The following is a 21829-nucleotide window of genomic DNA, read 5'->3' as shown; positions in this document are numbered from 1 at the left end:
CGATCTTGCCGTTCCGAAGACATTTTCCAAGCTGAAAATTAATTGGAGCGGCATGGAGAGATGACCAAGCTTGTGTTCCTGCTTTCACATCTCTGAAAACTTTCGAATTAGAGGAGCTGCGACGTCCTTCGCGACCGCCTCCAGATCGAAACCCGAGCTCATTGACCCTTCGATCTTCCTTCCAACCACTTTCATCGCTCTCTCGCCCCCATTTCGTCTCCTCTCTCGAAGAGGACTCGTACTTCAGGAAATTAGACTGTCAAACGAGGTCTTCCAAAGCGTTCAGGTGAGGGTTCAGCCGAGGGATAGGTGGAGAAGACGGGCAAACAAAAAGGGAGGACGTTCGAGCTCACCTTCTCCTCCTTCCTTCCTTCTTTCGTCCCATCGTCTACGCCGAGCTTCAGATTCGTCTTCGTGCCTTCACCATGAGCTTCGGACTCGTCGGACCTCGATCCCTTTGTGCTGGAAAGCTGCTCAAGGAGTCGCTCCCTCGTTTTAGCGTGAGCTCAACTCGTTTCCTCCTCCTTCTCGATCCCGAGCTCACTCGTTCTTTCTTCTTTCAACAGCGTCCCTCCTTCCTCACCGATGCTCCTCCTCAACTCTCCCATCTCGTCTTCTCACGCTCCAGGTTCTCAACATCCTCTTCCATCTCGTTCCCTCCGAAATCTCCTCCAACGTACCAACCCAGAGCAGCGCCTCCTCGACCTTCCTCTCCTCCCTCCGAATCACAACCAGGATCCCCTTCCACCCTCAGACTCTCGAGTTCGTTACCCAAACTCCTCCCTTACCACCCTCTCAACCCTTCCCAATACATCCCTCCACCGCCTTACTCCCCCTCCCACCACGACTCCCTCCGTCTCGGCCTCACCAAAAACACCATCTCCCCTTCCCAACGCCTCGAACTCGACGCTCTCGACAACGAACTCCTCGCTTACAAACTCGCTGTAGAAGAGAAGCAGGTCGCAGATAGTTTGGGATTCGTTCCTCTCAACGGGACCTACGAGATTGGAGAGAAGCTGCTCGCTAGGTTCGAGAAGACAAAAGAGACGACAGAGGCTCGCTGGGTCTGGAGAGAGTTCTGCATTCCGCTGAATGTACGAGTCAATGGAGGAAATGGAGTGTTGTTCACCGGAGTGACGGATAATACTGGGTGGTTCGTCCTGCCTTACGTGCTTGTGAGTTCGCAGAGGTCAAGGCGGGAGGGAATTCGCGACGCGTCTGTTGTTTCGTTCCTGATTCCTTAACGCTTCGCGTCTTTTCGTTCGATCAGTTTTTCGTCGGAGGAACGCTGGTAGCTTACGCTGTTGCTGCTCAGCTTACGGAATCTTCAGTCTCTGAAACAGTGAGTTTCTCTTCTTCGTCCCTCTTTCTAATCTGCTCTGCCTCTCTCGTTGCCGCGCTAACCTTTCGTCCCATCCTCTTTTCTCTCTCATCTCTCACTTTCAGCACCCCTCTTACACCGGCTTCGTCGTCGCCACCTCCCTCCTCTCCTTCCTCGCCTTCGTCCCCTGGTTTGCTTCCGGCTCCCTCCAACGACTCATCCTTCACTCCCCGACCATCATGAATCTCGCTCCCTTCACGACTTGGAACTCCCTCAGAGGCATAGACCCTAGAGCTCTCTTCAGTCGGGGAGTAGCCGTTTTCTTGAGCCCTCTCGACTTGATGGTGATACGGACGACGGAGAGTCGGTTGGCGTTGGGTGGGTTGACGGAGAAGTTGAGGTGGAAGCCGTTCCGAGCTGGATGTGGGAGGATGTGGTTGGGTATGTTTAGGTGAGTGCACATTCTTTCGGTTCTGTCTGGGAGAGTTTCGGGACGGAGGGACGTGGAAAGAGAGAGCACTGAACGAACCGCAACTGACTTTCCTTCTCTCTTCCTTTCTCAACATTTGCTTCCCTTAACCACAGCCATCGTGATACAACCCACTTTTACCGAAGTATCTTCATGCTTTGGGTCTCCGGTAAGGGTCCCTTCCTCAGTTTCGACGAAGAGTTGGAATCGGGACGCGTCGAGCTGACATCCTCCCTCTTTTCTTTTCGCTTGCTCGACCTCCGCTTCTTTACACCTGCAGGGTACTTGGCCTATGGATACTTCAGCAAGGAAGACAATAGCGGTACTGAGGGAGTCTTCTCTTACGTTCGTGAGTTTTCAGTCGACCTCTCTCGCCGATCCGACACGTTCTCTCTTCCCTGACCTTGATTTCCTGCTAATCCCATTTTTACATCTTTTTTTGACTTCTTTACGAAATGAACAGGCCGAATGATCGGAACCTACTTCCCCGAATACGCCTCGAAGCCGGAGACGGAGGACGAGAAGAAGGTCGCGTCGGCTCCTCAGCCCAAGAAAACTGGAGTGTACGAGTACCTCGTCTTTGTCGTTACTGGTGAGTATTTTGGTTTCTTTCTTTTGCCTCTGAACTTCGACGCCTGGAGCATAGATCGAGCCCGAGCTGCCGTCGCGTCTCAGCTTCGACTCTCCTCCCAACTCGACCCCCGTCTCCCCCGCTAACTCGTCTATCTTCTTCTCCCCATCGCCCAGCTGGAGCCTTTGCTGCTTTTGTCGCTCAACTGCATCACTCCTTCGTCCTCCTCCCTAAGGCAGCCAACCGTCTTCACACCTTCGTAACCAACCCATCCTCGATCCGATCAGCGAACCCTCCCTGGTTCATGGTACCAGCACCAGAAGTCAAGCAGCAGAAGACGATACTGGGAGACGGGCTGGTGAACATGTTGGGAGTGGATCGATTGTCGACGGGGTTGACGGAACCTGGATTGGCGTTGAGCGCGTTGGCGTTGCTGCACTCTTGTTCGAATGGAGGTGTGAGTTGGATTGTCTTTCTCCCTGCACTTTCGTGTTTTCTGCGTCCACGAATTTTCTTCGTCCAGCCTCCGTCATGTTTCGTCTTTCCTTTTTCTTCGCTCGTACTCGCCTCGTCGCTTTCCAAAGAGGACGAAAACTGACGCATCGTTGTCTTCTTCTTCTTCCTTCCCCTCCCTCAACAGCCCTGGGTCCTAGGAACCGTCCCCGCCATCGTTCCCGCTGTTTTCTTCGGAGGGAGGTACATCATCCAGGACTTGTCGAGCATCAAACGAGACTGGAACACTCCTCGTCGACACTTCGGAGCTGGAACTGCTTTCGGAATCATCTACTTCTTCTTCGGTGTACGTCTCGGTTCTTCTCTACATTTCCCTTTCCTGGCTCTACCCCCTTGGTTGACGGATAGTTGACTTTTTCCCAATCTCATTGCGTTTCCGTCGTTCCCAGAGCACCTTCTTCGCCTGGTCCGTCTCGAACTCCGGAGAGATCGTGATCCCTCCTTATGATCCCAACGCTCCTCCAGAGGTCAGTACTCCATCTTCTTCCTCTTACTCATCCTTGTCTCTTGAGTTGACCTCCTTCGTTGTTCCTTTCCGGCTCTCCTCAGGCGGAGAAGAAGGAGGTAGCGAAAGTCCTCGAGGTCGATCCGACGTGGGAGACTTACGTTTTCAACGGTAAAACCATCAAGTGCGTCTTCTCTACCCTTCCCATCCTCGATTCCTTCTTGTGAATTACAGACCGAGGACCTGACACCTCTCCTTCTTCGCTTCTCTTACTTCAGAATGCCTCCTCGTCGCTCGAGCTAACGGCCGTCGACGCGTCGAAGTCTTCAGCAGCTCAAGCTTGAGCCTCCTCTTTTATCTCAACCCCCAGGACCATCTTTTTCTAGTATCTTTATGTGTATTACCGTTCACGCTCTCCAAATTATTTCTCTCCTCGGCAAACAAGCTCGTCTTTCTCGACCCTCGATCGTCCTTGTCCCAAGCTTCGCTTCGTTTCCCCTTCCTCCGTCGTCAACTCCCCCTGAGTTGGTTCTTGCTACGCCAGGGAAAGGAATTGAAAGAAAGGTCATCATCCGAATAGCAAACGGAAGAGAAAGAAAAGGGCAGCTCGAGAACCGAGGGGTGAAGAAGACCGAACCGAACGAAGAAAGAGAACCGAGAACCGAGAGCACGAAACGAGAAACGCAACGGATTATGTAGATACGGACAGGAGAGAACGAAGTGAGAAAGGATATAGACAAAGAAACAACGAGAAACCTCAACCTCAAAGGAGGTGAGGACGAGAAAGAAAGAACGAACGAAACGAAACCGAGACGCGACGCGACGACAAAAACCCAAACGAAAAAAAAGCGAAATCGGACACTAGCAGGGGTATCTACTTCCTAGACCTGGTGGCCCTAGCGACCTTGGGCTCTTCCACAGCCGCAGCAGGAGCAGCAGCAGCAGCGACCTTCCTCTTGACAGCTGAAGTCGTCGAAGATGCCGTCGCCCTCTTGGTTGCCGAAGCCTTTCCCTTTGAGGCGGTGGAGGTCGAAGCGGCGGGAGTTCCAGTGACGGGGGAGTTCTCCTGAACAAACAGAAGAGGAAGAAAAAATGGAGGAAGGGTCAGCGACGAGGATGCGAAAAGAAAAAGAGAGAAACAACGACGTACCTTGTCCTCCTCCTCATCCTTCATCACAGTCTTCTTCGCCACAGCTCCCCTCCTCTTAGGAATGGGCACAACCTCCATCTCCTGCTTCGAAGCAGCAGCCATCTTCGCCGCACTCAGAGTGTTCCTACTTCTCGTCGAGCTCGTCGAAGCGGAAGCGAGAGGCTCGTCCTCGACGGGAGCAGCCTTCGCCTTCGCAGGTCGTCCTCTAGGCTTGGGCTTCTCGCTCACGACGGCAACCGGCTCCTCGTCCTCTTCCTCCTCCTTCTTCTCCTTCGAAGGGACTCGCCTCCTGGCAGCTCGAATGGTGGGTTGAGCAGGAGTGGAAGGTTCGTCAGGTCCGATGGAGTCGATGGGGTCTTCCTCTTCGGCAAAAGGAGGGGAGGGAGTTCGAGCAACTCGTTTGGTGGTTCGAGTGGCTTTGGCTTTGGGAGCAGCAGTGGGAGGAGGGCTAGACTCCACAGCTTTGGCGGCGGTTCGTCCTTTTCGAACGGCGACGGGCTTGGAGGAAGAGGCGACGGGAGCTTCCTCGACATGAGCGGGAGCGGGAGCGGCTGCTCGTCGACCCTTGGGCTTCGCAGCGACGACGACGGGTTCCTCGACTTCCTCCTCCTCCTCGGACTCCTCCTTCTCGACGACGACGGGAGCGGCAACGGCCTTCTTGGGAGCCGCAGCCTTTCGACCTCGAGTAGCTTTGGGAGCGGGAGCGGGAGCGACCTCCTCCTCTTCCTCGACCTCGAGAACCTCCTCCTGTTCGACTTCCTCCTCCTTCTCGACAGCGACGACCTTGGGAGCAGCGACCTTCCTTCCACCTCGAGCGACTCGGGCCTTGGAAGCAGCGGGAGCGACGACTTCCTCCTCGACGGCGGGAGCAGAATCGGTGGAGGACTTGAGAGCGTTTCGTCCCCGTCGAACAGCGGGAGCGGGAGCAGGGGCGACCTCCTTGGGAGCGGCGGAAGAAGCTTTGGCCGTCCTCTTCGAAGCCGACGAGGTGATGGAAGCCTTGGTAGCTCGAGCGGGTCGTTTGGGAGAGACTTCGACGACGATCATGTCCTCGTCTTCCTCCTCTTCCTCCTCCTCGACGTGAGCCTCAAGTTCTTCTTCGACGACGACCTCAGCTTCAGCCTGGTTCTCCTCAACAACCTCAGCTTCGACTTCAGCGACGGTGAAAGCAGCAACGACGACCTCCTCCTCTTCCTCCTCCTTCTCGGTCACCTCTCCAGGAGCGTCCTTCTGTTCGACCGACTCGACGACGAGTTCCTCCTCCTCCTGGACCTCGGGAACGACAACTTCCTGCTCCTGCTCCTCGACAATGGGAGCCTCCTCCTCCTGCTGCTCCTCAGCCCCATCGTCGTACAGATCCTCAGGAACGTATTCCTCTTCCTCCTCCTCCTCCTCAGCCGCTCCAAGGCTCTTGTCGTCCTCCCTGATCGGGCTAGGCCTAGCGAACATCGCTCCCATTCCCGTGAAGTTGGCATCCAGACCGGAGATGGGTTGGTTGGGAGTTCGAAGGAGGTCTCGGAACCCTTTGAGATCGGGCGTGGGAGCTTCGGTGGGGAGTTGCTGCATTCGTCGGATTCCGTCGAGACGAGGAGTGGTGGTGTTGGAGGGAGCGGAGTACCAGTGCTTGAGAGAGGAGAGATCGGGAGTTGCGGGGACGGGTTTGGAGGAGGTTGAAGCGACGACGGAGGATTCCTCGACTTGAGGTTGAGCCTGCTCCTCCTGCTTGGAGATCTGGGAGAGGGAGATGGTGGTAGGCATGGTGGTGGTAGGTCGAGCGGGAGTGGCGAGTCGGAAGGGCGATTGGGAGAGGAAGGGGGTGGTAGCGATCGTCCTCTTTGGCGAATCCATCGACGCGGCTCCTGATCCTCCCACGCTCTGCCTAGCCATGCTCTTCCTCCTCAGCTGCTCGGCCTTCTTCGCAAGACTCTGCAGAGGAGTCTTCGGGGCAGCTCCTCCTTCCTCGTCGGATCCGTCGGAGGCGTTGTCGGCTGAGGCGAGGGACATGAGCTTTCGAGGAGAGGAGTAGAGAGCGGTGAAGTCGACGGAGGAGGGCATGGCGAGTTGACGGGGGGCGGAAGAGAGGATAGAGGCGGTTGATTCTCGCCGGGAGACCTGGGATGAAGAAGAAAGAGAAGAAGCGTCAGTCTTGAGAAGAAGGAGAGACGAACGAGAGAACGAAACGAAATGAAAAACTCACCTTCTCCTCGACAACCTCCTCCTTGTTCTCCTCTTCATCGACAACCATCACCTTCGGCACCCTCACCGGCATCCCAAGACTGACTCTAGGTCGGTTCATCGACGAAGGAGCGACTCGAACGGGAGGACCCATGGTTCGAGTGAGGTTCTCTCGGTACGAAGCCGGTTGAGGAGCGGCTTGAGGGGTGTAGTAGGCTCGAGAGGGGACGGGAGCGGACTGCAGGCAAGGGAGACGAAGGGGGACGGGGGGTCAGCATCTGAACCGTTGAGAGAAGATACGAAAAGACGACGTACCTTGGGGGTCGAAGGCTGTTGAACAACGACGGGCTCCTCCTCCTCCTGCTCCTCGTCGTTCAAGCTCTCCTCGTCGTCCTCGAAGCTCTGCTCGCTCTCCTCGATCAAGCTTCGCTCGACCTCCTGATCATCCTCTTCATCGTCGCTGTCGGAAGCGGCAAATCCAGCGGGTCCAGTGGCGAACCTCGAAGGAGTGATGGAAGACGCGTCGAAGGAGTTTCGTCGACCGAGAGTGGATTGGAACTGGAAGGCGAAGACAAGCGCAGTCAGGTCAGCGACGAATCTTCGAAGCTAAAGAAGAGAAGGAGAGATATGGAGGGATAGACTAACGGGAGTAGCAGGCGTCCCAGGCATGGAAGGAGGCAAAGCGATCGAAGCAGGATCGAGCTCCTCCTCTTCCTCCTCCTCCTCGCTGGACTCAACGTCCTCGTAGTTCTCCTCGTCCTCGACGGCGACGGCGGAGGGCTCCTCCTCCTCTTCCTCGCTCTCGGAATCCTGAGCGTTGGAGAAGTCGAGAACTCGGGGAGGGGTAGGGACCGACGAGGGAGAAGGGGCGAAGTGTTGAACGGGAGTGGCAGCTTGAGGAGTGTACTGCGAGGCGGGAACAAGCCAATCCCAAATAAGCAGAGAAGACGACAGTCAGTAAGAGTTGAGCAACCCGAACGAGAGAGAGAGAGAGAGAAAGAGAAGGAAAGCGAAACGACAGCACTCACCCCGCCCACCATCGGTGACTCAGGCAACGCTACAGAAGCAGGATCGACAACAACAACATTTCCGCTCTCTTGAACCTCTTCCTCCTCCTCCTCAGAAACCATCTCCTCGTCCTCTTCCTCCTCCCTCTGCCTAGCAGCAGCATCCCTCTCCCTCTCCTCGAGCATCACCTTCCTCGCACTCCTCATCAGAATCGCCTTCCTCAACGAGCTGGGTCCTCCTCCTCCAACCTTCCTGACCGATCCCAAATTCTTGGGAGTCTGCTCCTTGGGCTGAGCGACGACCACCTTCTTGGGGGTAGCGTTGGCGGTGTTGAAGTGGTAAGGCGTTTGGGAGGAAGCGGGAAGAGGGACGGATCGAGGAGTCTTTGCTGGCGACGAGGACTCTTGTTGCTGTTGGTGGTAAGGAGTATCGGCCGAAGGAGGAAGAGGCACAGACTTGGGAGTCTTAGCGGTAGCGGTGAAAGGAGTCGAGTGTCCTTTGGTGAATCGAGGAGTCGACGACGACGAGTGGACGGGCGTGGTGTTGGCGAAGTTGACGGTTCGACCTCTCGCTCCTCCTGGTCCTGGAGTCTTGGCGTAAGGAGTTCGACCGTCCGAGGGAGGGAGAGGGACGGATGAAGGAGTAGCTGAACCGACGGGAGTGGACTTCTTGGTCGTGTAAGGGGTGTTGGCGGAAGCTGGGAGAGGGACGGAGGAGGGAGTTTGGACGGAGGGACGGTGTTGCTTGGTGACGAAGGGAGTGTAAGGAGTTGATGCGGAGGGAGGGAGAGGAATAGAGGAGGGGGTTCGGGGAGCTTCGGTCTGAGAGGGAAGAGAAGAGGGAGGGAGGAGGTCAGCGAACGACGACGCGGGTTCGAGATTCGAGAGAAGGAGAGAACGAAGGAAGGTTAAACTCACAGCGGCCTCAAACTCTTCTTCATCAACGAAATCCTCCTCGAAGGACTCCTCAGCAGCCTCCTCCTCGGACTGACTCGCCAAATCGACCTCGACCGCGACGACGACGGGCGACTGAACGACGACCATCTTGGAAGGCTTCTCGAACGTCCCAACCTTCATTCCAGGTCGAGCTCCAGTCTGAGCTCCAGCTCGGGAAGAGGAAGCCTTGGGGAGGGCTTGGGGAGTGAGGTAGCCTCGAGGGACGACGATGGAAGCGGCCTGGGAGAGAAGGGACGGCAGGGAGGCGAGACTCGGTCAGTTTTGTTCTTTTTGAGACTGAGGGAAAAGGCCGAAACAAAAGAGAAAAAGGAGGATATCAACGTACCTTAGCGGGTGTAGATCTCTTAGGAGTCGAAGAAGCCACAGGAACGTTCTCCTTCTCCGAGTGTTCCTCGAGCTCAGACTCCTGCTCGGATTCCTCCTCGGACGAATCGTGCTCGAGAGGGACGACCTCCTGCTCCTGCTCCTGTTCGACAACCTCCTCCTGTTCGTCCTCCTCCTCCTGCTCGGGTTGAGCGAGCCTGGACGACGGGAAGGGCTGCTTGACGGGACTGGCGGCGGCGAGTAGATTCTGCTGTTCCGCTTCGATGGCGTCCTGTTTGGCGTAAGGGGAGAAGAGGAGATCTTTGGGGAGCAGGGAGAATCGATGGGAAGGTCGGTTTCGTCGGGGAGTGTGGTGCTGGAAACGAGAACAGCGAAAGAGGGAAGGGAAAGAAGAAAAACAAAGACGTCAACAACTCGACTCTCGTTCCTCCTTCTCCTTCTCCTTCCTTCGTCTTCAAACCCATCCATCCAGCAGCAACAAAGCAAAGTGGTAAGAGATTGAAAACTCACCTCAGCCTTCTTGAGTACAGCCACCTCTGAGTCCGTAGGTAATCCGATCCAGAACCTCTTCTTCCTGATTTCGATGGTATCGCCGTGATGGAGAGCGACCTCCCTTCCTTCCGAGAGCAAACTCCCGTTCACTTCCACTCCTCGTCGACCGAGAACCTTGAGGTGGGCCTGCAAACGAACAAGATAAGCAAAAGGAGAGAGTTGTTAGTACGGATTAGAAGGAGAGATGTTAAGGAGGGGTTGAAGAAAAGGGATCGAAAGAGGGAAGGGAAGGGAAGGAGGTTGAACGAACCTTCCTCTCCTGATCGAACGTAACCTCCGCATGGATCCTAGAGACATCCGTATAGTAGAGACGGACCTAATAAACACAGCCAAGATGTCAGTATTTTCTTAACTCTCTTCTACAACACATTCATTAGCCGTTTTTGGACTCACATCGTTGGTCACATCCCTTTTCAACCGAACCGTAAACAAGTCAGCTCTCTCTGTTTCTCTTCCTTCTGCTCCTGCTCCTCCTTCCCTCCTCCAACCCCTTGCATGCATTCGTCTTACTCACCTTCCAAACGTAAACTTCTCTCCATCAATCGGAAATCTTGAAATCTCTCCTCCGTCGGCTTTCCGGATGAGGATGAGCGTGCAGAACGAGCCTTCCTGAGGGAGGTCTTCAGGAGCAGGGGAGGCTTCCATGGCGAGAAGAAAGCAGCGAAAGCCGAGCGAGTAAAGAGCGGGGGTGGAGGAGGAGAGGTAAGAGTAGAGAGGGGTGAACGAGAAGGGGAAGTGGGTTGGAAGGGGGTTGGCGGCGATGGGGTTGGGAGGGAAGGGGAAGAGAGGAGGGCAAGAGCGAGCGACCGAATGAAAATCAACTGCGGGAGGACGCGTTCGAGAAGGGAGAAGGTTTTGTTTTTCTTGCTCGATGGAAGGGGGAAAATATATGGCTACGAAGGGGGTTTGGAAAGTAGAAAAACAAATGCAATCGAGAAAAGCAAACGAGACGAGACGAACGACGACCGACCGAACGACGACGAAAACCGTTCCACGCTTCCCACCGACGAGGATCCTCTTGGGGCGAGCTGATCAAGGCGAAGGTGAAGGAATGATACACGATCCGGATGGAGGAAGATGAGGAGAGGAGAGTCAGCTCCCAGTCTCTCTCGAGGAAGAAAGGAAGGAAGGAACGTCGACTCGCTGCAGGAGGACGACTCACGAGGAGAAGAGTTGGGTCGAGCCGGGAAAAAATCAAACGTGATGGTTCCACAGCCCTGCGAAGAACTCTGATCTTAGGAGCGCAAAAGATGGAGAAAGAAGAGTCAGCGGACGAGAGGGGAGAGAGAGAGAAGAGAGGAAGGAAGAGAGAGAGGTCGCTCACTTGAGGTTTGCAAGAGCGAGATGAACGAGAGAGCCGATGAAACTGGAGGTAGAAAGGTGAGGAAGACGAGGTTTGAGGATTGAGAGAGGGTTGGGAGATGGGAGAGGACGGAATAGGAGAAGCTAAGGGAAGGGAGAGCAAAGGCAACGACGCGTCAGTGTCTCGACGAGAAGAAAGAAAGAAAGCTCCAGATCTGCAAGGAGGAGATGGACTTACTGGCTCAGTACTCGATATTCCTGACTGCCACCAAGATGTGTTTCATCCTTTCCTCGAGCTCTTCAGGCTCCAGCTTCGGCTGCTCTCGCAGGAACCGCTCCACCTTCGTCTTCTCCTCCCCCGACTGAACCACCACCTCTGCAGAGCGAAGGCCCTCCTCTGAGAACTCGGCGCCCACCAAAGTCCCAAAGAGGACCTCCTTGATCACTCCGAGGATTTGAGAGGGTGCTCCATCGGTGTCGAAGGGACGGGAGAGTTCGAACGCGACCGACCATCTCGACGAAGCAAAAAGTTCACGTTGGAGGTAGAAGCAAGGCCCGAGGTTGATCAGGCGAAGTGTAGAGATTCGATTCCAATGTTTGGTCCGGGCCGTTCGAAGTAGATCAAGGTAGTTTGGCTCTGAGTTGAGGGGAGTCGAGAAGAAGAAGTGAAACGGGTTGAAAGGAGCGAGGAGGGGACCGGGTTCGAACACCTCCTCCCACTCTGGGGATAGCGTCGCGATGGTGATGGCGAGAAGCTCCAGCTCGATAGGTCTGAGAGAGTGTCGGTGAGGGGACAGAGGAGGCAAGCTCTCGAGGGATTGATGGGCGTCGGCGAGGAAGGTGAAGGTCCTGATTCGATGAAGGGAGAGGGCAGCGTTGATCGTAGGCGAAGAGTTTCCGTCCTGAGAGAGGAACAGAAAGTGAGCCGATCAGTATCTCCAGATGAGGACCTCGAGAAGGTAAAAACAAACGAAAGGAAGAACGAAGAGACTCACTCTCGTACAGAACATGTCCTTCAACCTTTCGATCCCTTCGACTTCGACATCTCGATACAACAGCTCTGAGGCGATCTCGAGAAAAGCGAGACTGACTCGACAGCATCTTCCGATAGTTTGAGTGTCGACGAAGGAGAGGATGGAGCGGTTGAGCTCGATGGGGAGGGAGGGGAGAGGAAGAGAGGAGGGGAGGGAGGAGGAGCGAGGGAGGAGCGAGCTCATGGTCGACGAAGGAGGATCGTGAGGAGCGAGAAGGGGACTTCCTGGGTCGACCTGAGTTTAAGGAGGAGTGAGAGAAGCAAGGGAAGGGGTGTTGGGTCGTAAGAAGAAGGAGTCGTGGGATGGTGGAAGTCAGACGGGAAGGAGAGGGTGAGCTTGAACAAGCGAGCTGGGTTCGTCTTTGCTCCCGCTTCTCGGCCTCCTTACATTTTTTGCTCGCTCCTTTTCTCGAGTCTCCAACTCAAAGCTGAGATACTCCCATTTCGCCTCTGCTCGATTTTGGACAGCGATACAAGATCCCTTGACGACGAACTTGACCATCTCCTCCCGAGATCTCAACCATTCCTCTTCCTTCCGAACTCCCATCTACTCTCTCTCCTTCCCTTTCCTTTCCTACCACCACTACCAAACACCTCTACTACCATGGACATCCCCGCCGGTATCCTCGCTTCGCCCGAGAAGCCTTTCCGAATCTGCGCCATCTTCCAGATCGCGGATCCAACTCCTAGCAACATCAAGGAGCTCACCGAGATCGTGAGCTCGACCATGGCTCTCTCCCAAGCTGTCCGTTCTCCTTCCGTTCTTCCTTCTTCGACCTCTTATCTACCACTCCGCTGGGACGTCATGCTTCCCTCGAATTGCCCGCGTGTAGTCCCTCGTCGAAGCTGAATCCGTTCGTTCGCTGACCTTCAACTCTCCGTCCTCCCTCCTCTTCCTCCTCCTCCTCCTCGTCGCCTCCCGAACCATCTCCCTCTTATCGCCTTCGACCCTTCTACAAAAACAGGAAGACGGTGTTCTTCAGTACGAGGTCACCTGGGAGGCCAAGACCAACACCTTCTACTTCTTCGAGCAGTACGCTTCCCTCGCCGTCCTCAACAAGCACGCCGCCGGAAAAGGCTTCATCGATCTGTCGAAGGTCTTTGGGAGGTTTTCGAGGTGAGTCTCTGGTCTCGATATAACTTAAAGGCTGGGTTTGGCTCGTGTGGGGGGCTGAAGGAGGAGGAGGGAGCGGAGAGGGAAATGGAAGGCCGTCGCGATCGAAGGAGAGTGAAGAGGGAGGAAGACGAGTGTAGAAGGCTGACGTTCTCGTTTCGTTCTTTCGTTCCTATCCTTTGCGTTCGATTCTCGGTTGAACAGGCAGGAGATTCACTTCCTCGAGTCTCTGTAGAGAGGGGAGATTCGCGCCGTCGGTACTATAGAGGGAAGGAAAGAGAAGACGAACGATCGGAGCTTGGTGTTGGTTTCCAGACGAGGGATGGATTGGATTGGAACGACTTGGGAGACATGAAGGGAGACTCGTTGAGTGTCCATATATCTGGATGGATGAGGGAGGTAACAGAAAAGGAGACGGGGGGGAGAACGACTCGTGCTTGTGTCTCCTTCGACGCGTCGTGGTGAAAATCGAAGCTCTCGATCTCGCTCCGAGGGATTCTACATAAAGCTGTGACTCGGCAAATCAACTGAGTGTGGCATCACTCGAGTAGCTAAGGTGCTCAGAGACCGTGAGGAAATGTTGGAGTTCCAACGTCGGTCGAACTCGACGCGTCTGGAATCTGGATTGCGAGTCGTCGCAGCGCTTCGATCTTGGGACTCTCCTGCGGATACTTCTTCCGGCCTGATTGGTTGGAATAAAAGGTAGAATGGGATTCCGTGAGAGAAGACATGAGCTCCTGTTCGAACGGGCTCAGCGGTTTTGCTTGCGTCTCGCGCGCCAACCGTTCGAGCTCTCCGGCTTCTTCGTTCGTCGGGCATTCCTTGAATGACAACAGCCAGCTAGAAAATTCCGATGAGACTCGCAGCGACCTGAGCTTAGATACTTTCGGACAGAACTGTCGGCGCCTTCCAGAGCTGGGTCGCTTCCTTCCGCACAAAACGAGGCTCGAGGCTCGAGCGAGTTGGACGCGCCGCTCGATGAGACTTTCGGATCCTCTCTCACGTCTCTTCACGCGCATACAGTCACTTATCGAAATCGGAGATTAATTTATGCTATACACTGAAGTGTCTGGTGCAATTTCAGCTTGATCGGAACTAATTTGGGGGAAGAAGGGTGGGAGCGAGATTGACTCGACGCGTCGAGGCTGTACTTCCTCTCGTTCCCGCCCAGCTCTCACTTGTAGAGTCTATCTCTCACTTTTATATTATCCATAGATCATACATGCACTCGTAGCTGACGTGTGGGTTCCACTTCCACGCACAAAGCGCCTCAACCCTCCTCTGATTCCTGACGACTCACCAAAACTCGACCAACGCCTCGCCGCCTGCTTTACCAGCTCCTCCCGCTCTTCGGGAGAGAAGCTGCCACGGTCGCCTGATAGGATACTCACACATCAAAAGAAGCGTGAGAAGCGATCAGCCCTCCATGCTGTTTTGCAAGAGGTAAGACCCAAGAGCCGAGGCCTTGTCGACTCAAAACAGACGCACCTCGACCAGTGTTCCCGCCTCCACCGCTCCGAAGCTGGATGGGCAAGCAAGGTACAGGTCCCTCAGCTCTTGAGGCTCCTCGACGAACAAAGGAAGGCTCGTTCAAGCTCGAGAAGGAGGGGCAAGACGAGAACAGTCCTCGTCCAGGCTCGTGCCAATTCCCCCGCGTCCTTGATCGCGAACTCGTCTGAAACCATAAACTCAGCTCAAATCACAAGGCACAAGGTTGCGACATCTATGGTAGTTGATCTACGTCCAACGGAGGTCGTCTCTAGGTTTCTTTTCTGATGATGACTATATACTGACTCACTGGCGAGAAGTGTTCATCAAAACAAGTTTCTCTCGAGTCTCTTATACACTTCTGATTGGTGTAGCAGCTGATCCTCATCTGATCCGGTAAGAATCATCAAATGTTCATCAAGCGAGCCTCTCTGGCTCGGTAGTCTAGTGCTTCCAATTGGTGTAATGTAGGACGAGAGCAGGTGAACGTTGGAGGGAAGGAAGAAGGATGAGATCAGCTCGTGAGCTCGATTTTGCGAGCTGAAGACCGAGACGCGTCGAAGCGCGTCGAGTTCCGGGACCAACTGAAAATTCCGCAGGTCATCTCTGAGACTGTTGACCTCGGGATCAAGCTTTCGTCCTGCTTTGTTCACTTTGGGGCTGTCTTCGGAAGACTCTGGGCTCCAGCTTCGCAATGAAAGAAGGGAAGAAAAGGAGCGGGCGTCGAGCTCTCCTCCCTTTGAGCGCCTTCCTCAGCCTGACCGTTCTCACCGATGCTTCTGCTGTCGGATCGATCTCTCCAGAACAGACCAAGTATCCCATTAGGTCAACTGTATATTACCGAAGAGTTTTTTCGAATCGAATCAAAGCGAGGCGAGCAAGAGGAGCGAGTCGGAGGGGAGGGGAGGGAACGAGAGGGAGGTCAAGGAATCCTCTTCGATCCATGCAGTTTCTCTTCTTTTCCTTCGAGCGATCTTTCAAAGTGATTTCAACATGCATGAATCGAGACTCTGAAGCTTTGAAAGCGAGCGGAAGAAAGGGAGAAGGTTTCGGAAAGGGCAAAGTTGATTCGGGTGTTCGAGACGCGTCCGTTAACTATCTGGTTGCTCTTTCTCATTCGGGCAGGAGCTACAGGTCCTGAAACAATTTGGAGGAAATAACAATACTTATAAAATGGGTCCCGTTGCTCAGCGAGTCCGTAGTCGCATCTCTCGGTAGTGTCAAAAGGGGAGGGGAGAGAGGAAGAAAAGACGAGACCATCCGTGTGCGGCTCGTTGGAAGCGACGAAGGCAAGGAAAAAAGCTAAAAGCTCTAGTAGAGCGTCAATCATATTAATGAGACTCGAAAAAGATCGAAAGAAGACAGTTCAATCCAAGAAACAACAGCTCGGAAAGGTAGGCAGGGGAAGAGTCTAGGAAGGGCAGAAGAAAGGCGATGGGAAGGGGAAGAGTGCCGCCTGCTTCTTCACCTTCATCCACCCATCGAGAGCAAAGCTGCCATGTTACCCAAGTAGCAAACCTATCGATCAACCGAAGCGAGCGGTGCGATCAGCCCTCCTCGCTTTCTTGCGAGAAGTAAGACTCAAGAGCCGAGACCTTGTTGACTCAAAACAGACGCGCCTCGACGAGTGTTCCCTCCTCTACCCCCCCCCCCCCCCCCACCGGTGTTCCCCCCCCCCCCCCCCCCCCCCCCCCGAAGCTGGATGAACGAGCTAGGTCACTGTACTGTACCAGTCCCTCAGCTCTTGAGGCTCCTCGATGAACGAAGGAAGTCTCAGCTCCTAAAGAAGGAGGGGCAAGACGAGGACTGTTGCTCGTGCCAATTCCCCCGCGTCCTTGATCGCGAACTCGTCTGAAACCATAAACTCAGCTCAAATCGCAGGCACAAGGTTGCAACATCTATGGTTGATCTACGTCCGACGGAGGTCGTCTCGAGGTTTCTTTTCTGTCTTGTCTACATGACTCCTGCCAACCGAAAGTCGCTCATCGATTTAAGCCTCTTGTGAGGCCTCTTTCATAACTTCTGATTGGTGTAGTGGTTATCACATTCGCCCCACACGCGAAAGGCCTTGGGTTCGACCCCCAAATTAGAAATTTTTGCTGCCAGAAGCGATGAAAGAAAGGGGAGAGAAGGGAAAGGAGAACAAAGGACGCGTCGTTTGTTTTGGTTTCGGTCCTTTCCGTTGTCTCCTTCTCTGATAGAGGAGCGTGAGAAGAACTATGCATCAACATCACGACGGATTGGATAAGTGTTCAGCGCAGCGGAGACGAACGAACCACTGAAGGACGGGAAGAACAGGAAGGTCGCGAGGGCGGGAGGGGGAAAGAGAGAGAGGACGAGAAAGGGGACAAAGCAGACGGGCGCATCAAGATTTTATAGAACGGAGGATCATGAAGCCATGCGGTTACTCAGGCCGAAGGTCTGTAGCGGCAAGATCGATCTCGAAATCGCGACAGGGAGAGGGAGGTGAGCACGACGGGTGAAGCTCAGGCGAGATTCTACGCGTTTTTATCAACCAAGAAAAGATTTGCACCTACCCACACCCCAACGAACCGAAGGGTAGGCGAAGATTTTCACCGTTGTACGTGTTCCCAAGCGCATGCACAACTCTCGCTTTCTCCTCGTCGTCTCGTCGACTGCCGCGTCTCGCCCTCTCTCTCTCTCTTTTCAACCACAGCTCCGAGCTCAATGAGTATCTCATCGTATTCTCCAAACTCAAACGAGTCAACCCCACCGACTAACCTTCCCCTCTCCCTTCCCACCATGCTTCCCATCCCTGTCCCTGTCCCCTCTGTCCCTCTTCCCACTCCCACTCCCTTTCCCCACCTCATCCCCGCCCGGTAGCCCAACAAACCCGTACTCCTTGCCTCCGCTGACCACTCCCCTTCCACCTCCAGCAGCCGATGAAGCGGAGGAACGGGAGGCGAGCGCGTCTCGAAGGGAAGCTTGCTTGTCGGCGCGGGAGTGGGAGAGGAGAGGGTTGGGTGGGAAGCCGGAGGAGGTAGAGTTGGAGGATTGGTGGGTTGAGGAGGAGGAGGAAGAAGAAGAGAAGGCGATGGAGGAGCGAGAACCTGGTGCGGGTGGTGCGTTGGAGGAAGAGGAGGAGGAGCGAGATTTTTGGAGGTCGGCTGAGATGAGAAGCAAAGCGAGCGGAAAGGAGCATTTGTTAGCATCACCTCTTCAATCTTAGAAGCCCTGCAGCAGGTCCCTTCTCCTCATAGACCCGGTTGAGAACGAGAGGAAGCGGAACCCAAGCGACGCGACTCACCAATCCTCTCTACTCCCCACTCCTCATCCCCTTCCTCCCTTCCCCACTCCCACACTCCCCCGTACCTCCCAGCTCTCTCGTCTACTCCGACATGGTCGACGAGCTTCTTGTAGATGGTAGGGTTCCGGAAGGCTTTGTTCTTCATGAGCGAGTCGTTGAAGTGGGTTCCCTTCTTTTTGAGCGAGAGGAAGAAGGTCGTTTTGGTCTGGTGAGGAACGAGGGACGAGCGAAGACGAGATAACTGTTAGTGGGAGTTGGTTAGGAAGAGGAAGGAGAACGAAAGAGGTGATGAAAGGCGAAACGAAGAGCGAGAAGACGAGGGAAGGGAAGGAGGAAACCGACGAGCTCACCTGCAACGCTTCATCCACTTCTCCCAACATGTCAGGATCTCCCAACCTCTTCAAACCGTACTCCTCCTCCCATCCGTCCCCACTCCTCAGCCTCGGAGGTTTCAATAATTCCTTGAGCTGATCTTCCTCGCTCAGACGGTTGAACGTCGAGTCGTTGCCGGCGTCGCGAGGAGGGAAGGGGACCGGAGGAGGAGGAGAGTCGCTTCTGCTGCTGGTGCTGGCAGTGATGTACGGTTGGCGCAAGGGAGATGACGGGTAGGTTGAAGTGGATGTAGATGCTGTTGCGTTGTTGGAGGGAGCTTTTCGAACAATGTTTGGAGGGAGCAGGGGTTTCGAGGAAGGTCGAGGAGGAGCTCCTGGTTGAGTCGGTGGACGATGAGAGGGCGGAGGAGGTGGTGAAGGACGAGCTGTAGGGAGTATAGAGAGGAGGGGAAAGGGTCAGTAGAGATGGAAGCGAGGGAGAGAAGGAAGCGGAGGATGGATCGGAGGGGAGAGGGAGAGGGAAGGAAGGAAACGAGCGAGCTCACGTTTGGAAGAAGACGAAGACCGATCCTTCAAGAGCCAAAAGCGAAGGATTCAAAGGCAGGTTTTCCAGTAGAAGAAAGAGAGAAGATAAGTGTCGATCGTAGGTATCTCGAGCTGCTGAAAAGTATAGAAGAGGAGCGTACCGTTGGAGGTGTTGGGACGGAGAGGAAGGAGGTCGAGCTCGACGTCGGAACTTGAGGCTGTCGATCTTCGTCTTCTTCGTCGTCCGAATAGGAGAGAAGACCTAGACAATGAAGCGAAGAGTCAGGAGGCTGTATATATCGAATCGAAAGGAAAGCAGAGCTCACCTTGCATGCTGGATCAGGGGAAGAAGGAGAACGAGAGGGTGAGGTCGTGATGGTTCGGAGCGACTTCGAGCTGATCAAGAGAGGGAGGGGGGCGCTCCCCCTGTCTGCCCAGAATTTTATCTGAGAGAGAGAACGTTGAATTTGATGCTCTTGGTCTCTGCAGATCTTCATCTCGAGAGTCGAGAAAAAAGATAAGAAAAAGGAAGGGCTGAGCTCGTCGTCGTTTTCGTTTGAAGCTCACCTCTGGTTCTCCTTCCCCCACCCTCAGCTCCAACCGCCAACTGCTTTCAACACGCAAATTTCTCCTTCTCTATACACCTCTCCGCAGCCATGCCCCCCATCCCCGATCTCTCCTCTGAACCGTGGCTCTCGTCTGTTCTCTCCAACACGCACCACTCCTCCCCTTCTCCTTCGCCTCTCCTGATCGTCTCGTCGGATTCTCACTCGCTCTCTCCCTTGGCCATCGTCAAACACTTCATCAACCAAGCGACTCCTTCGCATCCTGTCCTACTTATATCGGTGCTCATTCCTCCCAAGAAGTTGGGAGTCGAGAAGGGAAGGAGCGTAGAGGTCATCGATCTTGCGGGGGAGGTCCCAGGCTACCGAGAGCAGGAGGACGACGAGGACAAGGGAGGGCTGGAGGATGTAGAGACGAGGGTTAGGACGATTGTAAAGAAGAGTGAGTCATACTAACGGCGTTGAGTTCTCGCTGGGGTGAAAATTTTAACCCTAGAAGGGGAGGGACGCTCGAGGAGAGGAAGGAGGGAAACAAACGGTGAGCTCGAAACTTCTCCTTCGAGCTCGACAAGGCTCGTCACTGTCCCTTCCTCCGTCTATATATCTCACGATCGTATGCTTCTGGAGCTCTCTGCTCTCTTATACATTGGATCTTTAGCTCGAGCTCGTTATTCACGACGTTTCGAGCTCGACCGTCTCGTTCGCTTTGCAGGCTCCTGGCTGACTCCCTCCCTCTTCACGTTCTCTACTCTCTACAGTCAACTCGCCTCTCACCATCATCATCGACTCTCCATCAACCCTCACGTCCAACCTCAACTCTTCCCTTTCCCTTTTCATTCTCTTTGTTAATCGGATCCTGACTCTTCTCACCTCTGTCGGCGGTGAGTGAAGTCGTCGCGTCGCTCTGTTCGGACTCAAACTCACCACTTGTTCCTTTTTTGAAAATCTTCCCCGTACTAGCTCCCTCCCTCCTCCTCCTTCCTCTGTCCTCCCACTCCCCTCTCCTCCCTCTCCTCTCGCACCCTTCCCAAACCCACCTCGCTTTGACTCCTCCGACCCTCCTTCACCACCTCCAACAAACGTACAACCTCCTCCCACCCACGCCCAAATGGTACACTCTCGCTCGGTCGGTGCTCGATCGAGAGGATTTCGAGGAGGGAGGAGATCAAACGAGACGCGGGTGCGTCGTCGTGCTGACGGGCAGAGGGAAGAAGGTCAGGAGGGGAGTGGAAGGGTTGATATGGGAAGGTGGAGTGTTGAAAGTGGTCGAGTGGGATGAGAAGGAGTTGGGTGGCGGGTTGAGTGAGCTGAAGGGGAACGTTGGCGAGGGGGAGAAGGTGCGTTTCAGACTTTGGAGGTTTTTTGGTTTCGTTCTCGTCCTTCCGCTCACTCACTCACTCACTCACCCTCCCTCCGCCTCTTCTCTTTCTTTCTCTTTGCCACTTCCATCTCTTTTTATCTACAGCTCCCACCAACCTCCACTTCTTCTTCCAGCACGTCCAACCCTAGCTCTTCCTCCTCCTCCACTCCCCTCTCAACCTTCAACCTCTCCCTCACCTCCTCCCAACGAGAATCCCGCTCCGCCGTCCCTCTTCCGTACGCGCATGAAGGAGACGATCCCAGCGCCAACAACGCGTCCGACGACGACGACGACGACGAGGACAAGCAGTACTCTGGGGGAGAAAAGAAGAGCGGGTTCGCGTTCGGGAAACCTGGCGGAGGAGGAATCTACTACGAGCCGGATGAAGGGGACGATATGGATGAGGACGATCCGGATGAGGATTTGGAGTTCTAGAGGGAGAGGGAGGGAGTAGGGCGGGAGAGGAGAATGTTATGGCTGTTTGTCTCGCGTTCCTCTCTGTTTCGTTCGTCGTGGTCGGTTTGTACTCGTTTTGATTCTTTCTCTCTCGATGATGCTCTCCTTTCTTCCTCTTCGTTTCGAGCCCAAAAGGAGCAGACCCGCCCTCCGAAGAGGACTGAGAGTCTTGACAAACGATTGGGCGTCTGAAGCAGCCGAAAGCCACTACAACTGAGCCTGCTGAGCTCCCTGAGGTCGATGTGTCGCCGTGCGAATGGGGAGAGAAGCCCAGTGCTGACCGGGGTTGTGAGGCCAATGCAGCGATGCAAGGTAAGTATGGAAGGGCGGAGTCGAAAAGGAGGGCGATGGGAGGAGCAACTGGACTCTGGAAGCGAGGAAGGAAGGAGAGGGGGAAGAGAGTTCAGGTTCTTGGTGTTGGGTTGGGTTTGGTTTGGAGGGTAGGGTTCTTTGGGTGGCTTGTCCACTGGGAGCGTTGCCCTTGGGATCGGGACGCGTTCGTTCGTTGCTCTTTCGTCGTTCGCACTTTTCTTCAGCGCGTTGGTTTCTCGTCGCATCATGTTCTTTCCTTCTCTTCAAAGACTCCTTGAATTAAAGTTTTGCTTGGTCCGACGCAGCGCGGTATCACTACCAGCGCGAGGAAATGGAAGTAAAGGGAAGGTTGGACGGGCGCGTCGTTCTCCCTCGCCTCCCTCTGTTAGCTTCGCGCGAGTCCTTGAATTCGTTTCAAAGAAGGAAGTTGAAGCCCGGGGGAGCAGAGAACATGTATGAGCTCAGAGGAAGGAACGGGAGGGAAAAGGAGACAGCGGAAGAAAGACAGCACGTCGACACGCGGGTCGTCTCCCCCCTTCCTCTCCCTCTACTCACTTCCTCTTCCGTTGATCAGACAAGTCAAATTCTCTTG

General features: G+C 54.8%; 5 protein-coding genes and 1 non-coding gene across 6 annotated transcripts; 4 read left to right on the top strand and 2 right to left on the bottom strand.

The window, feature by feature from the left end:
* The first annotated feature begins 188 nt into the window (after positions 1 to 188).
* On the top strand, positions 189 to 3740 carry BDY24DRAFT_402503 (uncharacterized protein). Its single transcript, XM_076642219.1, has 13 exons — positions 189 to 286; positions 405 to 500; positions 567 to 1175; positions 1271 to 1342; positions 1447 to 1772; positions 1907 to 1959; positions 2071 to 2139; positions 2254 to 2382; positions 2538 to 2818; positions 3002 to 3160; positions 3264 to 3341; positions 3424 to 3503; positions 3598 to 3740. The coding sequence occupies exons 2-13, from the start codon at positions 426 to 428 to the stop codon at positions 3620 to 3622; spliced, it is 1956 nt and encodes a 651-aa protein (XP_076492801.1). The 5' UTR covers positions 189 to 286; positions 405 to 425; the 3' UTR covers positions 3623 to 3740.
* Positions 3741 to 11039: 7299 nt separating this feature from the next.
* BDY24DRAFT_402497 (uncharacterized protein) lies at positions 11040 to 12126 on the bottom strand (the record flags this gene model as incomplete). The annotated part of the gene is made up of 2 exons (XM_076642218.1): positions 11782 to 12126; positions 11040 to 11688 (listed from the first exon to the last, which is right to left on the bottom strand). Coding segments are annotated over exons 1-2 (871 nt in total), but the record flags the coding sequence as incomplete, so codon positions are not given.
* Positions 12127 to 12222: 96 nt separating this feature from the next.
* Positions 12223 to 13387, top strand: BDY24DRAFT_402496 (putative quinol monooxygenase). The gene is made up of 3 exons (XM_076642217.1): positions 12223 to 12564; positions 12785 to 12936; positions 13138 to 13387. The coding sequence occupies exons 1-3, from the start codon at positions 12424 to 12426 to the stop codon at positions 13166 to 13168; spliced, it is 324 nt and encodes a 107-aa protein (XP_076492799.1). The 5' UTR covers positions 12223 to 12423; the 3' UTR covers positions 13169 to 13387.
* A 3054-nt stretch (positions 13388 to 16441) lies between these two features.
* On the top strand, positions 16442 to 16514 carry BDY24DRAFT_t98. The gene has a single exon. It is a non-coding gene; the product is annotated as a tRNA-Val (tRNA).
* Positions 16515 to 16963: 449 nt separating this feature from the next.
* Positions 16964 to 18980, bottom strand: BDY24DRAFT_211043 (HCNGP domain-containing protein). Its single transcript, XM_076636514.1, has 6 exons — positions 18873 to 18980; positions 18708 to 18808; positions 18567 to 18591; positions 18040 to 18446; positions 17690 to 17894; positions 16964 to 17549 (listed from the first exon to the last, which is right to left on the bottom strand). Exons 1-6 carry the CDS (start codon positions 18877 to 18879, stop codon positions 17146 to 17148), a joined length of 1149 nt encoding a protein of 382 aa, XP_076492798.1. The 5' UTR covers positions 18880 to 18980; the 3' UTR covers positions 16964 to 17145.
* A 155-nt stretch (positions 18981 to 19135) lies between these two features.
* Positions 19136 to 20999, top strand: IKI1 (Elongator subunit IKI1). Its single transcript, XM_076644240.1, has 4 exons — positions 19136 to 19551; positions 19868 to 19990; positions 20070 to 20446; positions 20575 to 20999. The coding sequence occupies exons 1-4, from the start codon at positions 19203 to 19205 to the stop codon at positions 20902 to 20904; spliced, it is 1179 nt and encodes a 392-aa protein (XP_076492797.1). The 5' UTR covers positions 19136 to 19202; the 3' UTR covers positions 20905 to 20999.
* Positions 21000 to 21829: the final 830 nt, after the last annotated feature.

This window comes from Mrakia frigida (assembly GCF_051309035.1).
Source record: "Mrakia frigida strain ATCC 22029 unplaced genomic scaffold BDY24scaffold_41, whole genome shotgun sequence".
In the NCBI taxonomy this organism is placed as follows: domain Eukaryota; kingdom Fungi; phylum Basidiomycota; class Tremellomycetes; order Cystofilobasidiales; family Mrakiaceae; genus Mrakia; species Mrakia frigida.
The sequence above is the reverse complement of the archived record's forward strand: the minus strand, read 5'-3'. Positions and strand labels throughout refer to the sequence as shown.

Coding starts and splice junctions, on each gene's coding strand:
- IKI1 (XM_076644240.1), top strand. CDS start 19,203: ATGCCCCCCATCCCCGATCTCTCCTCTGAACCGTGGCTCTCGTCTGTT. Junction 19,991..20,069: donor TCTTCTCACCTCTGTCGGCG/GTGAGTGAAGTC, acceptor TCCCCGTACTAG/CTCCCTCCCTCCTCCTCCTT. Junction 20,447..20,574: donor ACGTTGGCGAGGGGGAGAAG/GTGCGTTTCAGA, acceptor TTTTATCTACAG/CTCCCACCAACCTCCACTTC.
- BDY24DRAFT_211043 (XM_076636514.1), bottom strand. Junction 18,592..18,707: donor CCGTCCCAACACCTCCAACG/GTACGCTCCTCT, acceptor TGGCTCTTGAAG/GATCGGTCTTCGTCTTCTTC. Junction 18,447..18,566: donor GTCTTCGTCTTCTTCCAAAC/GTGAGCTCGCTC, acceptor TACTCCCTACAG/CTCGTCCTTCACCACCTCCT.
- BDY24DRAFT_402496 (XM_076642217.1), top strand. CDS start 12,424: ATGGACATCCCCGCCGGTATCCTCGCTTCGCCCGAGAAGCCTTTCCGA. Junction 12,565..12,784: donor CCATGGCTCTCTCCCAAGCT/GTCCGTTCTCCT, acceptor CTACAAAAACAG/GAAGACGGTGTTCTTCAGTA. Junction 12,937..13,137: donor GTCTTTGGGAGGTTTTCGAG/GTGAGTCTCTGG, acceptor TCGGTTGAACAG/GCAGGAGATTCACTTCCTCG.
- BDY24DRAFT_402503 (XM_076642219.1), top strand. CDS start 426: ATGAGCTTCGGACTCGTCGGACCTCGATCCCTTTGTGCTGGAAAGCTG. Junction 3,161..3,263: donor TCATCTACTTCTTCTTCGGT/GTACGTCTCGGT, acceptor CGTCGTTCCCAG/AGCACCTTCTTCGCCTGGTC. Junction 3,504..3,597: donor TTCAACGGTAAAACCATCAA/GTGCGTCTTCTC, acceptor CTCTTACTTCAG/AATGCCTCCTCGTCGCTCGA.